This window comes from Mytilus trossulus, chromosome 2, assembly GCF_036588685.1.
Source record: "Mytilus trossulus isolate FHL-02 chromosome 2, PNRI_Mtr1.1.1.hap1, whole genome shotgun sequence".
Taxonomy (NCBI): Eukaryota; Metazoa; Mollusca; class Bivalvia; order Mytilida; family Mytilidae; genus Mytilus; species Mytilus trossulus.
Window position 1 is genome coordinate 31,206,438 of NC_086374.1, and position 18,563 is coordinate 31,225,000.

The following is an 18,563-nucleotide window of genomic DNA, read 5'->3' on the forward strand; positions in this document are numbered from 1 at the left end:
ATTGTTTACTTTTATAAATTGTGACTTGGATAGAGAGTTGTTTCATTGGCAGTCAAACCAAATCTTCCTATTTCTATTTGTTCTGTTTTGGTTGACCAACATTTCACAATTGAACTAGCATGCAGAGAATGTGTTGCACCGTCATATCTTAAGTTTAGCTCATCTTTCCCTTCATGTGCAGTCATTACCCTCTGTATGTACCAGATCAGCTGATTTAGATGTAGAATGTTTTTACCTGTTGTTAATTACATATGACATTAATTACCTGTAACTACCTGTTCTTGGGTAATATATAGAAGGTCATGATCCTGATAATTACATCATTAAGCTGCATCCTGGAGGCTGACACTCTCTATGTAGGAAGATAAACAGTGATATATATGATGTTTGATACTTTATATATGATGTTTGATATGTTAATTTTTATATTGTGTATATTGTATTGTATTGTTTGTATATGCCTTCAACCCCCAGGGGTATAAATGTGCATTTCATTAATAAAAGATAAAAAATACAGGTCTCTATATTTTACATGCAGTTGCAACTTTATTTCTATATAATTAATTTCCTATATAAACATGTGACCTGAAAAGATCTGCTAAATATTATAAAAAGTAACAATCAATACAGTATAGAAAGTTATAGGAGACCATCTAAGCAGCTAAAACACACAAGTTCTGAGACTATCTCATTGAGTTATTTGAATTTTGGGATTTTTTAAAGAATGCAGTCATTAAGTCTTTACAGATTTGCTAAAAAAAATAGGCAATAAAAAACAAAGGGTTCGCTTCACATAATTCTTTACAAAGTCGATAGGTCAACAATAAGCTTTTAGTGAGCATTCTTTCGAAACACTATACTTAAGTTCTAGCTCATTGTTAATGCAGAATTAAGTTTCCCAAAGACAATGACCATCAATAATGTTATGTGATTTCAATGTAATCTTGATAATGATGATATGAGCCCTCTCATTTGAATTTGGCTAATAACTTATCCTCAGAATACCCATTCTTTACCTGATCAGATCAATAATAAATGAAGATGTCAGATAATGGTTTATTTCCACTGAAGCCTGTACATAAAAACTACCTGTTTTCAGTATGAGGATAACTTCCTGATGTTATAGATAAGATTTACAGGAAATATCTTCATAATCAACATCATCATCAAACTTCGTAAAAAAACAGATAACACATTGGTTCAAAGTTCGTAGCAAACAAAGCAACATTTTTGGTTTTCTTCAAGTTTAGATATAGCCTTATGTAATACCACAGGCAGATTGGGGGAGGGCTGTACTCCCCCCCCCCCCTATATTCTGTGTGGAAAATTTTGTTAATTATATAGGGAATTATCAAAGCATGACTGGAGCAGCCACCACTTAGGTCAGTAAGCAGGCCTCCTTACACAAAGTTCTGGATCACTGAAGACCTAAAGCTTTTTTTATTAATATACAAACCTTTTTTGTGTGCAATATTACCCCAGTGTTAGTTTAATTACAACATGATGTAATTTCATGCATTAATTGGATATCCTGCATTTATCTTGCTCTTTCCTTAAATTAAGTCACTTTCTTGACCCCATCTTAATTTTTGAAAGCTATCATTTTGCATTTAACTATGATATCATGGTGTAAATCAGATATATGCTCTACCCAACTAACGCCCTCAGGGGTATATTTTTTACTTGGCACTGCAAAAAATGCAAAAACATCTTACTTTATTAAGTTGTATTATACTTTGTGAATAAAAATTAATCTATTCTTAGATGTTTTTATTATTTGCAGTTATATTGGATTATTATCAAAAAGCAGAACTTATTTTGAAAATCTGCAAAAAATTGTTAGTGTTTTATCTTTTGTGACATAACTGTACAGCTTGTAACATCATTATTACATTGTAAATATAAATATGATAAAATGATTAATTTCTTGTCTTTTAAAAAACTGATCAAATGTAGTTATATTCAAATTTCAAGACAAAAATCTGATCTTTATGTCCTTAGTAGTGAGAACACTGAATTTTAATGTGATAAAGCATTGGAAAGAAAGAAGGTGTCAGAATCAGCATTCTTGGTAGAGTTTTTGTCACAATTGTAAAAAAATTGTGTTGAGGGAGCAAGACATAAGGACATAGCTATATTCAGACATTAAAGCTAGCAGCAGCAGTGTCAATGTTCAGTCCCTTTACAACTTGTTTGCTTAATTGTTATGTATAGCTTTATTTGGGGTGAATATTGCACAGACTCTTACATTAATGGAAGTTAAATAGAGGCACTCTCTGTGGGAAAATTTAAAGAAGAAACTATATATACAACATGTTTTTAAGATGTCACACTTGTAACATATACTTTACAGAAAAGTACAAAGGTTGGGTCAAGTAAGAAAATTGAAATGGCTTAGGCAGACATGTTTACTTACTTTGACAACAAATAAAATGTGACTAATTGTTATTTGATGTCCATGTCAGAACAATCTGTTCCACATAAATCACTGCCTAACAAGAACTGACCACTGGTCAAGCAGATTAATGTCCTAAATCTAGACATAAATTATCTGCCCTTGTATCAGGTGTTGTAATGTACATTAGCCAGATCCAATTTATACCTTTGGGGGACTATTATTTTTATGGATAAATAACAGTTTTCACAGTTGTGGTGTGAAAAGTTTTAGGCAGTTTATGGATATTAAAAATCTGGACAGTGTAAATTAATTCTTTTTTAATGTTTAATTTTTGATGGAAGTGGCTTTAAGTCCATAAAATTAACATCCAAGGTAGAGTTAATTGTTCATTAACTTAATAAAATATCACTTTTCTTACAACTTAGGGTCAGCTAATCCTGTTAATGTATTGGTATTGTATTTATCAAATGATTATATTCATTTATAAGTAAAAGGAAGGCTAAAATACTAGACGAATTTGAAGAAAGCAATTGTAAAAAAAGCATGAATTAATGTTGATACATTGAGGTAAAAGTATTCAAATTATTTTATATGTCTCTAGGTAAGATTTTTGATAAATGCATTTTGGATAGTCAGTGAAATTAAATTACTCAGCATTATAAAGCAATAAATGGGGAGAAAATGTGGACTAATTAATGATACATGCAGTTGAAACCAGAGTAAGACAGATATAAGATACTTATGTATTGTAATGACTGTGTGAACAGTTTACATACAAATAATCATTACGAACTTGCCAATGTATAGGAAATAAAGCATGTTTATTATAATTGTAATAAACCAAAGATGTTACAATAAATAGTATTGGGAAGTGAGCCAGCTCTTGATGAACTGAATTCTTCAGTAGACATTAAGCCATCTATAAACATTGTTTTCTTTGCGCATTAGTATTATAGTAATATTACATCACTGAAGTAGAAAATGGAAGGTGCAAAGCCTCCATGTACATCTGTACATCCCAACTTTATGATATGAAAAATACCTTTTGCATTAAGGTTATTTTATTATTAGTCCATGTCATCACTAGTCCTATTAAATAAAAACGTTTACCATGAACTACATTTCAGACTGAGGTACAGTTCATTTCTCAGAAAACTATTGACAATGCATATGTTGATACTTTAAAACTCGTATGGTACAAAAAATATTGGTGAAGTATTACTTCTATCATATATTTCTCCAAACTTGGAAAGAACTTATGGAGATAGAATTTTCCTCCTGGTCCATTCCAAAATATTCCAGGACGACTTAACACATTGGTGTTATTGGGCTGTTTTCTGCTCTTTGGTTGGGATTGTTGTCTCTTTGATTGACACATTCCCCATATTCATTCTCCATTTAATTGCTTCTGAAAGGGCATGTCCTTTTGATAATGGAAACAATATCATTTCAGAATAAAAGCCTGATTTAAGCAGAAAATAGATTTTACATACAAAGTTCTGATTTTAATTTAAAAGAAAACATGCATTTACAGACATATTTTTGAAAAGGCTTTTATACTTTATCTCAGAAATGTAGGCGCAATAGTTAATTTTGATTATGATTAATAATTTGCACTAATTTGAATGATATAATTTCACAATAAATCACGAAAAAATGTTCTAATACTATCAGTTCTGGCAATACAGTAGTTTAAATAACAGCAGTGCAAGTAGGAATAAAGCCAAGTTTTGATATTTATACAATAAAAACACAGCAAAATGATGATCCAAATAAAATGTTAACAGTACGAGTAGGAGATGAGCCAATATATTAATTTACATGATTTTAAAAATAATGGTGCAGATAATGTGTTTATATTAGAACAAAATGTATAAACTGGTTGTGTAGTTCTTGGAATGTTCATTACATAATTCTTGAGAGGATTATAGATGTAAGAATGGGTAAGAAAGAGGTTTGATTATCAGTTAAAGATGGGGGAATTTGCACATTTACAAAATACTGAGGTTTTATCTGCAGTTTATCTAAAGTTTGTATTGTGGTTTTAGTTTTATGCCATGTTTATTTCTTGTCTGCCATACTAAGCAAGCTGTCTTACTACAAAAATGGTAAACCACAGCTACTACACTAGTATAGCATCATAACTTAAGCTATTACTAAATCCTTAGTATGCATGAATGGATATTTAATGACCAGATGTTGATAATAACATGCATTTTAAGGAATGTAATATGAATATGAACCCTGTTTTGTACTAGATTGACACACTGGGTGGGATTTTGAATGTTTTAACCTGGCCATTTTAATCTTGTTCAAAGAATCCTAGCTCTTTGACTTTATCAGTAAAATCAGTCTATGTGGAAAACAGCAAAAATCAATTTTAAAATCTTTAATTTTGAGTTGGTCAAGGATTGAGCATGCTACAGAGAGCAGTTTTGGTTGTTGATTTCTAGACTTAAATTAAACTATAGGAAAGTGAGATGCATTATGGTTTTGAAAGTAAGATTTTAAATTGTTTGGGAGGTGCACAGAAGATCGAGATAAATACTTGGTTAATTTTGAAACCGTATATGCTGATGTTTTAAAACTAGAGGAAAAGTCTTTGAAAGCACTCTTGTTTTTGGAAATCTCACAATGAGTATGGTATCCTTTTTTTGCTGGAAGCCTACAATGATAAAATCGTTTTAGTATTTCTATGGTATTTGATATATAGGGTTTGTATGGTTGACAGGTAAATATGAAACCATTTATAAGTATGTACTAATTATTGTTCTTTATAGACAGAAAATGTATACCTGTATTAGACTGTATAACATTAGGAGTTGTATAAAGGTGTCATGTAGGGTATTGAGTTCAGTTCTACATAGTCCATTGGATTTACTCCATTTACAAAATATTATTATAATCTAATGTGCACTAAAAGTTTTACTTTGTCATCATCATGTGGCTTTAGTATATTCTACTTTTATTTATATTTAGATTATATAATCAATTATGTTTTGAACCTGAGCATCTGAGATCACCTCAGGGTTTTTGATAGGGTTCATGTTGCTCATTTCTTTAGTTTTCTACCTTGTGTTTTGTGTGCTGTTGAAAACTTGTATGTCTTTTCATCAGTTTTTGTTTTTTTTGCCATGGCATTATCAATTTGTTTTTTCCACTTGTGAGATTGACCCTTTGGTATTTAGTGGTGGATCCAGAGGGAGGGTTCCGGGGTTTGAACCCCCTTTTTTACAATGTTCAATGCATTTTTTAAATGAGAACATATAGTTGGAATCCCCCCGTTTTCCTGTGTTGGGAACCCTCCTTATAGAAATGACTGGTTTCACCCCTGGCATCTACACTGTATAGACAAGCCAAACAACCATCCCACTTCTGATCTTATCAGATTTAAGGGTTTATAATTTGGTTGCATTGGTCTATAACCAGAATAAATCAAAACAAAAGGAAATTTAAGTAGACAGTTATACCTTATTATAGTTATTTGAAAGACTTTAATTCAAGAAATTAGGTAATATTATCAGTGAAAGATCATGCAGCATTGTTAGGGGATGAATTGTTAGATAAAGTGTGAATAGTTCAGAAAACAAAAGATTACAGCAGAATAGGTATCAGGCACCTCAGATCCACCCTTCGATCAAATTTACTCCTTATATTCTGATGATCCAGACAGCTAATCTGTAAAATTCATTCAGAAAAAAGAAATTTGAATGAATGAATATTTATCAGCTGTGGGAATTACCCTTTGGCGACAAATTGTATTGTTTATGATATTTTTTATCGTATTTGATACATCTCATTTGTAAGGTCGACAGGTAAATATGAAACCATATAAGGACGTATTAATTATTGCTCTTTATAGACAGAAAATATATACCACCTGTATAGGATAATGAGTTGTATGAAGGTGTCATGTAGGGGATTAGGTTCACTACAACCAGCCTGCTGTTAGGTATACATTCCTTCTGTACCTTTATTCATATGAAAATAAGGAGGCATGTTAAAAAACATTAAAATTATAAAACTATAGATCAGCAATATAATTAATGGTCTTCATCTGTCTTCATTAATATTTCACATATGCAGACATAAATATTAAGCCTTCTGTAATATGAACTGTGCATATGAGTATATATATATATAAATTTTCTAATAGGAGATGAAAATATAAGTATAGACTTTGAGTGCATCAAAGTAGTTATGGTATCTTGTTATTATGTAATACATATCTTATCACTTGGTGTATGCCAGTCTTGTTGACCTGCAATCTTTAGCTTGGTAGGAAAGCATAATATTTATGTGTTGCTTGATGTATTTATACCCCACGCAACGAGTTGCGGAGGGTATAATGTTTTTGACCCGTCCGTCCGTCTGTCCGTCAGTCCGTCCGTCAGTCCGTCGTACCGTCCGTCCGTCCGTCCGTCCGTCCGTCAGTCATGTTTCTTGTCATCGCAACTCCTATACTATGTAGTTGTGCATATCAACGGGAAATTGCGATTCGATTTTTTTTCTAGGAGTTACGCCCCTTTGAACTTATTTACTATAATGAACTACTGCAACAGTTTGTCATCGCAACTCCTCTCAAACCACACAACAGAATTTCACGAAACCTTTTCAGATAGTAAGGACATACTATGTAGTTGTGCATATCGACGGGAAATTGCGATTAAATTTTTTTTCTAGGAGTTACGCCCCTTTGAACTTATTTACTATAATGTACTACTGCAACAGTTTGTCATCGCAACTTCTCTCAAACCACACAACAGAATTTCACGAAACCTTTTCAGATAGTAAGGACATACTATGTAGTTGTGCATATTGACGGGAAATTGCGATTCCATTTTTTTTTCTAGGAGTTACGCCCCTTTGAACTTATTTACTATAATGTACTACTGCAACAGTTTGTCATCGCAACTCCTCTCAAACCACACAACAGAATTTCACGAAACCTTTTCAGATAATAAGGACATACTATGTAGTTGTGCATATCGAAGGGAAATTGCGATTCAATTTTTTTTCTAGGAGTTACGCCCCTTTGAACTTATTTACTATAATGAACTACTGCAACAGTTTGTCATCGCAACTCCTCTCAAACCACACAACAGAATTTCTTGAAATTTTGTAGATAATAAGGACATACTATTTAGATGTGCATATTGGCAGGAAATTAATTTTTCTTATACAATTTTTTTTTCTTTCACTTATTTAATTTCTCCAATGACAATGAGGGGACGTGGGGTATGTGAGCGTGCTCACTAAGGTTCTTTAATTTATTTTATTTTAAATATAATATTAAGCTTGTTTCTTGACTTGGACATCTCCAGCTAATGTACAATTATTCCTTAGCTGTTTTTTTCTGTCTTTGGGGAGGGGGATGTTGCAAATTGCTCTTCCCTTCTTTAACTTTTGCCTCAAGCAAATGTAATGAAACTTATACACAATGTTAATATACAACAATGCTCAGATCAAGTACAAATATGTCACTTTTACCATTATTTAGTTATGTCCCTTTATAACTTTATTTGCAAGCGTGGGCATCAAGTGTGTCCTATGGACACATTCCCTATTTATTGTTTCTTATAAATTACATTTTAAAGGGAAAAATTAAAACTAGAAACACTGAATCCATGTTACACGGTTTAGTTGTGAAATTTAATAAAAGGCATTAAACAGATCCTCATGCTAACTGAAAATAAACTAGACATAATAAGACAAATTGATAGAACATAAAAAAGTCTGCAGTCTTCATAAAACTTTGTTATATGTACCATTAAAGACAGCCTGCATGTTCATTTAATCACTTAATACTATACATGTATATGAACTACTGTTAGTTATAATTATGATAAATGAAGCCCATTGAAGCAGTTACCATAATTCTTTATTCATCTAAGAAGTACTTCTTCTATGCATGTCAACCTTATAAATTGAATTATATTAAAACATCAACTATTATTATTTTTAAGTACCCTCTTACATAATAGTCTCAAAATTAGTAAACAAATTTTTAGTTTACTAATAGAGAAGTCACGTTGTACAAAGTTAAAAGGTAATTTATCTTGTAAATTGAAAATTTATAGCATGTAAGTTTTTTTTTTTTAATTTTACAAAAAATTAATCAATGAATTTCATAATATTTTTTCAGAAATCTTGCGGTCCATGCAGTGAAATGGAAATGTGGACAAGAAATAGACATCCAGAATGACATTTTGGAGGATCGTATTCCAATTTGTTGTTATAACAACAGTGTATGCCACTACAACAGAAGTTAACCCATCATTCCCTAAAGAGTTTGATTTCCGTTTTACCAGTTATGAAGGTAAGTTTTTCAATACTTTTTCAATGAGTTTCTGTTTGAGATAATGTTGTATGTGTATCCAGGACAGAAATATATATACATCAATGTATAAGTTATCATGATGAACATCAATTTAATTCAATCAAACAAACATTCATGCAGAAATAGAATATAATTCCTGGATTTGCATTGATTTTAGCTGCAGTCAGTTACTGTCAACTGCAAAAAAAATGCCCAAATTTTGTCCGACGTATACGAGGGTCAAGATTGAATCCTGAGATATTGAAGCTGGAAAGGGCAACTGACTTAAAGTTGGACCAACTAATTATACTAGAGTATCAACGTTAACTAAGTCACAAAAAAGTTGTATATGTGAGAATTTATTTCTCTTAGAGTGGGAATGTACATTGAGAAGGCAAAATGCATTTACCTTAAAGCTGTGAATTAAGATGTTAAGGGTAAAATGCATTTATCTACTTATTTGCATCATGAATGAAAGTTCTTTTGTTTTTTCATACATGTGAAAACTTGGTGCAGAATGACATGGTACTAGTTGACAAGTATCTGCACCAACTTACTGGGATTTTTTTACATCAAGTATCTGCACCAAATAGCTGGGCTTTCTTGACATTTTCACTTTATTTTTTTATCTGAAGGACTATGACACATAACAGTTTGTTTAAGATTATAACAAGTTAAATAAACATTTGTCTGGCTGATTAATCTATGTTTTACGTTATTGATTAAGACATAATTTTTGACAAATCGATGTGGATAATATCCATCTTTCTAACACCCACAAAGTAAACTTGAATGACAAAATAGTATTTGGTTACCACAACGTGTTATGTAATGATATATTTTGTTATAGGTTATCAATCACGAACAAAACATGTCCTTCTATTGGAGTGATTTTGTTCATGTGTGATCTCTTCAAATCAAAATGATAAAGCAACTTTGTTTTTTAGAGCACTTTGTAGTGATTGACTTAATTCGGGCTATTGAGTTTTCATATTAAAATGACTCATGTCTAAGAAGACTTTCTTTTACAAATCTGTTTCATTATTTGCTGGCTTAAAGTTGTCAGCTGTTATAGCATAAAGTATACATGTGTTTTTAACTTTATTAGTAAGTGCCAGTTTAACTTTATTTCAATTTTAAGAAAGTCTGGTGTTGAATTTGAAATTACTTATATTAAACCTGAGCTTATTTAAAAAGTTATATGAATCAATCTGGTCCATCTTGTTAAGATTTATAATTTATCATTATCTTTTTTTTTTTATAGTTTTGATGAATGTGACCACTCATCACAATCTCAGCTGTGTTTAGTTATAATAAATTTCTGAAATAGATACTATTTATTCGGATTGGGGGGTCCCTTGATAACTTTTTTAAAGCCCCACACTGTGACAGGAGATGGCAATAAGTATTAACCTTGTCTATATGTACATCCCAAAATTGGTTTCCGCTCTCTAACTTTAATTTGCCTCATTCAAATGTTATGCAACTTATAAACATTGCTTATTACCACAGATTGAATTTGAGTCGTGTTGCTTTTACTGCTCTTGAGATATGCTATATATCATTTTATCCCCGGCTTAGTATATTTCTAGGATTTTGATTGGTTTACACATGCCGTTACAAAACCCATAACCCCTAAGAGTTGCTAACCCATATCCCAGGACTTGCTATCCATTACATCGTGGAAATTTACGTGCGTTTCCTTTGTTCCATGGTTGTTCCTTATGAAATATCGAATTCTTGAGATTATCCATGATGTCTGTCTATAATTAGATACTTAATCCACTAACGATTTTATCTTATTATGTTGATCATTTGCACTCATTTTAGTAAATGCATCACTATTCTGTCACATTATAAATGAATGGGACTACTGACCTAGCTATGCAAATGACCCACATTAATGTCACAACGTCTATGATGTAACCAAATTTGACTCGTTTCACTTGTTCTGAATTTAGATTAAAAACGTCTTATATTTGTCTACCTGTAGTGTTCTACCAAAGGTTAGTACCCTACACCCTATTAAAAAAATGTTAAAATCCCAAATTTCAATAAAAGATATTTAAAAAATGAAAAAAACGTTACTTTCACGTTAAACTTTGTGGACGAATTTCTCTAAACGTTGCCAGATTTAGACTAAGACCAGGGATAAATTCATTATCTATGTACATATCGGTAGATATAGATATTTTAAATCCCTTCAGTACCTTGTACACTCTTCGGCTTTGCCTCGGGATGTGCTTGGATATTTCAGGATGTTAAAATATCCATATCTACGGATATGAACGTAGATAACTTATAATATGCAAGCAGGTATCATCTGTGTCCATTGGTCACATTCTCCATTTATTTACTTTGGAAGTAAACTCGCAATTTGATTACATTTGGGATTAACTTTATGTATGATAAATTTACTATCTGAAATTATCACAGAAAAGAATCAACTAAAAGGACACAGAAAAACCATGCCAGCTAATCTCTATAACTGCTGCACTTTAATGTGCTGTTGCATTCTAAGTGGGATTGCTTACTAGAGGTCCTTTCATTATTTCAGATAAGGTCATGTTATATGTGGTATAATTTGAGTTCAAGTAATTAAATATTTGTCAAACATAAATTTTAATCAAGTTATAACTATCTCCTATATTTGTAATCAAATATCCACAACACAGAAGATTTCTATAAAAAGTATGCAGAGATTTAGACACCCCACTGTCATATTTGTCAGTGGTAAATTCTGGAGATTTGAGTTAAGCTAGTGAGTTGTAAATCTTTTCAAATGTGAAGGTAAATTCAGACAAGAATCTTGTAAATTTAAATTAAGAGTATGTGTGAATTATATAAAATTGGTAAGAACATGATAATTCAGTGGAATGCATGTGATCTGAGACATTTGAATTCACAATTTATCACACTCGACCCACCTGGTGAAAAGATAAATGACAGATTGTGAACACTTAGTAATCAACAACAATACCAAGTATAGAGCTATTTAAACACAAGTATTGGACATCCTATGGGGTTGTATTGGACATTCTATGGGATTGTAGTGCCCTAATTATGCACTCTATGAGACAAGAAGTACCATTTATAATTTTAGTCATGTCCATTATTTTGTAATCTTAGCATGACCTCCTTGTAAATTTTGAAAGGTGGATAAAATGATTTTTGTGTTGAAATGTAAAGATTTAGTTGAAGTGCCAATTTGTTATACCAGGACTTTCTCTAAAATACCATTGTTATCAAGCAAAACACTTCTGTCAAAGAAAATCAAAAATTTACAAAAGTACATGGTCAAATTTGAGCTTGTCTAGCTAGACAGACACTCTTATTGAATGACACTTTTCTTTTCATTACAAAGTATCCCACAGCAATTTACAAGCCAGCAAAATAAAGAAAATAAGACTCCTTTTATAATCCTAAATTTCGATCCCCAAAAATTATGTTCACTGATTTTGAATTTGAAAGCATTAAAAGAACAGAATAATTTAAATGCTAAACATTATACAGAATATAATTGTGAAACAGCAACCTAACAACATTATAGGATTAGAAAAGACATATAATTGTTCGTATAATTTCATTGTCAGTTATATTGTTGGGGCGGATCAGTTTGTTTTTTTGCAAACTAAGGTATAGACCAAAGGACTGCATGTAGACTGAAATCATACTGATTGTGATAGGCATAAGTCATCTGTAAGATCATAGCAGTATTATCTATGGCAAGATGGATGAAGATCATTAAAAAGAAGATTTGATACATTTCATTAGCTGTAACACATTCATGACATGAAAACGTACTTTTGGTTGCTGTTATTTGATTTTTTTAGAACAAATATTTCAAATCGAATAATCTGCATTGTTTCAGCTTTATTGTTTACGTCATATCATTTTAATTGTGCAAAAATTACTGCATTTTTGGCACCATAGTGAAATTCTTCAGAACTGATTTGTGTAAAATTTAGTGGATGAAAACAGATGGATTTGTCATTACTAACTTATTTTGTAATAAAACTATAGCTCTTAACCCATCATTATATATAAACTTACTCCATTTATCCTTCAAATTACATACTACTTATTTACTTTTTCTGTACATTTGGAACCCCTCCAGACCTTAATGAACATCTAGAGAGTTCAGTGACGAAGTGTTGTGCAGTCAAATGGTTACAGTTGGTTTTTGTTCTCTCTATCAGATTTAAAATATAGTTGTTAATGTCAAATTATATAATTTCTATGATTCCAATTTTTGGCAGGATGTTTTATGAAGTCAATTGGGAAAATATGAAATATTCATTATTTTCTACTTAGGTATATAATTTCCTTTTGGCAAGTAGTATGTATCCCACAGAATTGAAGGTTATGTAATGCAGTACAGTGGTATTAAAAAATTTGCTCTCTTTTTGATGCAGTCAAAACACATGTAGAAGTAAACACATTAATGTTATAACACTGACATGTTTCATATTTGCTGCCATGATCCATAATTTTGAGTTTCCATATTGTCTTAGTTTTTAAAAACACAGACTATTACTGAGATAAGTTTTGTATCCTTTATATGACATTGCAATGCTGACTCTTCTTGCAATAAGGGGCCTTGGTGGCCAAGTGGTCTTAGTAGTTTTCTACTGTAATCACTAGCCAGTCAACACTGAGGTTGTGAGTTGGAACCCCGCTGGTGCAGGTGCATTCTTCACAATCTTAATTGACTGGGATTGTCAGTTTTCCTATCAATGGTCCTTGGTTTCTCTTGACACTTCAAACTCCTCTACCAACAAAAAATAGCCCAAATGTGGCGTTAAAACACCAACCATCAACAATCAATCTTCTTTTAATAATGTCTGGGTAAAATCCTTTTCACTGAAGGCTTTGCTGTTCATATGTCAAATAATACCAGCATACACAGTAAGTGAGTGCCAGCTACATATAGAACAACACTTGAAACTAGTGAAAATATATTAAAATAGCCATAGTTGCTGCCATACTGATGTAATTAATGGCATCAAACACAGTTGTTGTTTTTGAAAAAAAATAAAAATGAAGATGAAATTCGAAAAAATTAAGTGATTAAAACAGTTAAATGTTCACTCAATTGAACAAGACATGTTTCAGGTATGTAGTTTTGTGTTTAACAAAATTAAAGTGTTCAGGTATGTAGTTTTGTGTTTTTCTAAAATAAAATATTTATTTGTTGAAAAAGATTAAGCTTTTCTTAGGACTGCTCCTCTACTTAAGGATATTTGTAAGGTCACCATGGATGGCTGAAGAAGTCATTTGTCCAATGTCAAGATTACAATAACATGTTTTAATAACAGATGGATTTAGAAGTTAAACAGACAAATGCTGGACATTGAAAACTGTGTCCACTACAGCCTCTTCAATCAAATTGATATTATTAATTTCTCTTCCTTTCTTACTGAGGTGTTGTGACACTGGTATTGTGTTATCAAGTGACACTAGTATTCTGTAATTTGTCAAAATAAACTAATCAAGTGATGAAAAATCATTATTTTATTAAGAATTCTGATAGAATGTCTTTTGGTGCTAAAGTCTACCAAAAACAATGTGTGTATCAGTATCCCTTAGGACTCACAGATATATATAGTAAAGTTTAAAATAGAATGGTACATGTATGCATCTACCAATAAGTTCATCTTGAATGCTTTGAACTGATTAATTTTTGGTTTTTGAAGTCTGATTTGGCATCAACTTGAATGAGTTGCTTTCTATTTATTTTGTAAATAAGGAGAATGAATTTCTAATCCTAGTTAAGATGAAAAGTCTCACACATGAAATTCCTAATAGATTTGGATGGATATAGGACAATTTAATAAGCATGTGTATTATCATAAGATTCAAACAATCTTTAAATCCTAAAAGATACAGAGAAAGTAAAGTTTAAGTAGTATTACAGACTCTTAAAAGATATAAAATTTCAAAGTTTTGAATACTTAAGGTCAATTATACATGTACAAAGACTGTAAGTGAAGGATTTTATGAGACAGATATAGTCAAGTTTATGAGGAGAATAATAACATGGCCAGTATAGTGTTTGTTTAACAGTGACATGTTGTTTACAGTTTTATTTCAGCAATTACCATTTGGCCAAAACAAATTAAATGGTCTGTTTCTCTTCATTACTGGTAATTAGGATCTTCACTGTGTAGTGGCATGTTTTAAAGATGATTTACTCTGGCAGGCAGGTGATAAAAAAAGGATGTAAAATATATATGTAAACCTCAGATCTATGTACGACCTTAATCTGTGGCCAATTTTTATTCATGACGTCATTCGCAAATCTATGTCCTTAAAAAAATAATTTGGCCTCAAATCTGTGGCCAATTTTTAATTGTGACGTTTTTCTCAAATTTATGTCCGTTATAAAACATAAGGCTTTAAAACTGTGTACTGTTTTATTCTTCTTAGGCATGCGAAAATTATGCCTGTCTAATAATTTCGGCCTTATAGGTTTTTTTTATTAAGTCATTTCCGCCATCATTCCTTTTATGCAATGATGTCATATACTTGATGACGTTTTGTTATGTTTTACGTCTATAAAAGGACATAGATTTGAGCCAGAAATGGCCATAGATCTGATTAGATAAAGGACATAGATTTGAGACAATACAAGACATAGATTTCAGACTCTACAGGACATAGATTTAAGACAATACAGGACATACATTTGGAACATCCATGACGCAATATTAAAAAGGACATAGATTTCAGGAAAGGACATAGATTTGAGACCGGACGTAGATTTGAGGCTAACATATATTATATAAGAAAATCAACCTGAATATTAGGATTTGTTTAAACTGTTATGAGAGAGAGATAAGTCATACTTGGGCATCAATCCTTTTATAAGTTGGAGGGGGTTCTGGAAAACTATAATTTAAAGGTCCCAAGCTTTGATTTAAAAAGTATTTTGTTCTGCCCATGATAGAAAATGTCTATGTCATATATAGGTAATAATTCACGTTTTTTCTTTTCCTTTTTTAGCTCACCTGGCCTAAAAGGCCAAGTGAGCTTTTCCCATCACTTGGCGTCCGTCGTCCGTTGTCGTCGTCGTCGTCGTCCGTCGTCGTTAACTTTTACAAAAATCTTCTCCTCGAAAACTACTGAGCCAAATTAAACCAAACTTGGCCACAATCATCATTGATGTATCTAGTTTGTGTTTTTTGACCCGGCCAACCATCCAAGATGGCCGCCATGGCTAAAAATAGAACATAGGGGTAAAATGCAGTTTTTGGCTTATAACTCAAAAACCAAAGCATTTAGAGCAAATCTGCCATGGAGTAAAATTGTTTATCAGGTTAAGATCTATCTGCCCTGAAATTTTCAGATGAATCAGACAACCCATTGTTGGGTTGCTGCTCCTAAATTGGTAATTTTAAGGAAATTTTACTGTTTTTGGTTATTATCTTGGATATTATTATAGATGGAGATAAACTGTAAACAGCAATAATGTTCAGCAAAGTAAGATTTACAAATAAGTCAACATGACCAAAATGGTCAGTTGACCCCTTTAGGAGTTATTGCCCTTTATAGTCAATTTTTAACCATTTTTCGTAAATATCCATGATCTTTTACAAAAATCTTCTCCTCTGAAACTACCGGGCCAAATTAACCCAAACTTGGCCACAATCATCATTGATGTATCTAGTTTAAAAATTGTGTTTTTTGACCAGGCCAATCAACCAAGATGGCCACCACGGCTAAAAATAGAACATGGAGATTAAATGCAGTTTTTGGTTATTACTCAAAAACCAAAGCATTTAGATCAAATCTGACACGGGGGTAAAATTGTTTATTTGGTCAAGATCTATCTGCCCTGAAATTTTAAGATGAATGGGACAACTCGTTGTTAGGGTGCTGCCCCTAAATTGGTAATTTTAAGGAAATTTTGCTGTTTTGGGTTATTATCTTGAATATTATTATAGATAGAGATAAACTGTAAACAGCAATAATGTACAGCAATTTAAGACTCAAAAATAAGTCAAAATTACCAAAATGGTCAATTGACCCCCTAAGAAGTTATTGTCCTTTAAAATTTGTAAATTTTTACTAACATTTTTCACTGAAACTACATGGACAAGTTCATTATAGATAGAGATAATTGTAAGCAGCAAGAATGTTCAGGAAAGTAAGATGTACAAACACATCACAATCACCTAAACACAATTTTGTCATGAACTGTCTGCTTCCTTTGTTTAATTCACATATACCAAGGTGAGCGACACAGGCTCTTTAGAACCTCTAGTTTTCTTCTTCACAAAACATAAAACCCCAGGTTCTCTCTTCAGATTAAGATAATTAATGCCTTTACATTTGTTTGTGATAAGTAAATGCTTATCAGTGATTTGTTTCCAGCATTGAGGTAATCTTTTACCAAAAGCTGACTTGGCTTAAAGACATGCAATAAATGTAGTGTTATGTAACTGTTATGCAACAATAAAGGTCTTTTTATGTGAATTCCTACCATTTCTTTTTCTTTATAGTATCCTATATATTTCAAGGACCTATATCACTTCAAAACTTGGCAATATTGATTTAAACTTTAAAACCACACAAGTTTTACATGTGTACCATATAACTGAAGTCTGACTTACTGCCCTTGGATATCTTGGTAAGCAACAATTTCAAAGCAAACAAGATTTCGTACTATATAAATGAAGATTGACTTACTGCCCTTTGATATCTTGTATTTTGATCACAGAGATGATACTATCTCCCAGAATGTCAGTGCATTTGGTAAGAATCTTCTTTTTACAAACTTTTTCATCACACATGCAGCTGCACTTAGTGAACTACATGTGGTTTCATCACTCAGGATGGCAAGCTCATTAATTTAAACTTAACTGTTTACTAAATAAACAGCCATATTTCTCCTTAATTAAAAGATGTTAAGTAATTTAAGTTTCTGTTATGATTAACTCTTCAGTGACCTTGGATTCTGTAATTACAATATGCCGTCTGCCATTTCATTCAGTTATGGAAATGACTACTATACCTTACAAACCATCAAACATATTGATGTTGTCATAGGAGTTGCTGAAAAACAACTCTTATATACACCCAAATATATATGAATAGATCTATTCAGGTATACCTAAAGTGTGATGGTGGGAATTGCTGTTTGGCAAGAACTTGTAGAGTACAGCTTAACTTTGAAAGTGTCAAGGAACTTGTATGTTGTGTTGACGGTTATTACATATAATGTAAACATTACTAAAAGATGTTATCGTGTCATGAGGATTCAGAAACTATCAATAGACATAATCAGCCAATAATCCACAAAAAAGCATTTCTGATAGGAAACTTATCTACAGATACCAGGTGTTAGAGTTAAAGATTTGTTAGTTATCCTGCAAAACATTGCACAAAAATAATCCTTCCACCCTCTTTTATTTCAATATTATCACACTTCTAATGTCTTATATTACTAAGCAACTCAATCAAGACAAAAAGGCTTACAATGGCAGATTTAGGTTTTATGAGCCTCTTTGTTGATTGTTTTTTAGTACTTTTAGAAAAGAAATGAGTTTAGAACTCTATTACATAGAGGAAAAGGATCAAGAAGACAAACAATTTATACTCAAAGTTTACAGCATTTTGGGGAATTTTTCTATTTTTTCCTAAAAAAAAGAATGAGATGACATATATCATATTTTGTATTCAACATTTAACCATGCTTCTCCATGTAATTCAAAGACCAACAACCTCGAGCCAACACCATACTGAAAGGATATTTATGCCACAAGTTCAGGTGTATAACCTGTTCATTTATGTTCTTTGTAGATTTTTGGTTTTGATGAAAATTAATCATTTGACACAAATGTC

General features: G+C 31.8%; 1 protein-coding gene across 5 annotated transcripts in view; it reads left to right on the forward strand.

The window, feature by feature from the left end:
* Nucleotides 1-18,563, forward strand: part of LOC134706991 (semaphorin-5A-like) — a 93,338-nt gene that overhangs the window by 27,133 nt on the left and 47,642 nt on the right. For 4 of the 5 annotated variants that reach the window (XM_063566407.1, XM_063566409.1, XM_063566406.1 and 1 more), the window contains one exon: nucleotides 8,544-8,717. In XM_063566407.1, coding sequence (XP_063422477.1) covers nucleotides 8,600-8,717 — 118 coding nt within the window. In that variant the 5' untranslated portion in view covers nucleotides 8,544-8,599. Of the gene's footprint in view, nucleotides 1-2,614; nucleotides 2,771-8,543; nucleotides 8,718-18,563 lie in introns of those variants that run through there. The other variant, XM_063566408.1, reaches the window with a different exon arrangement.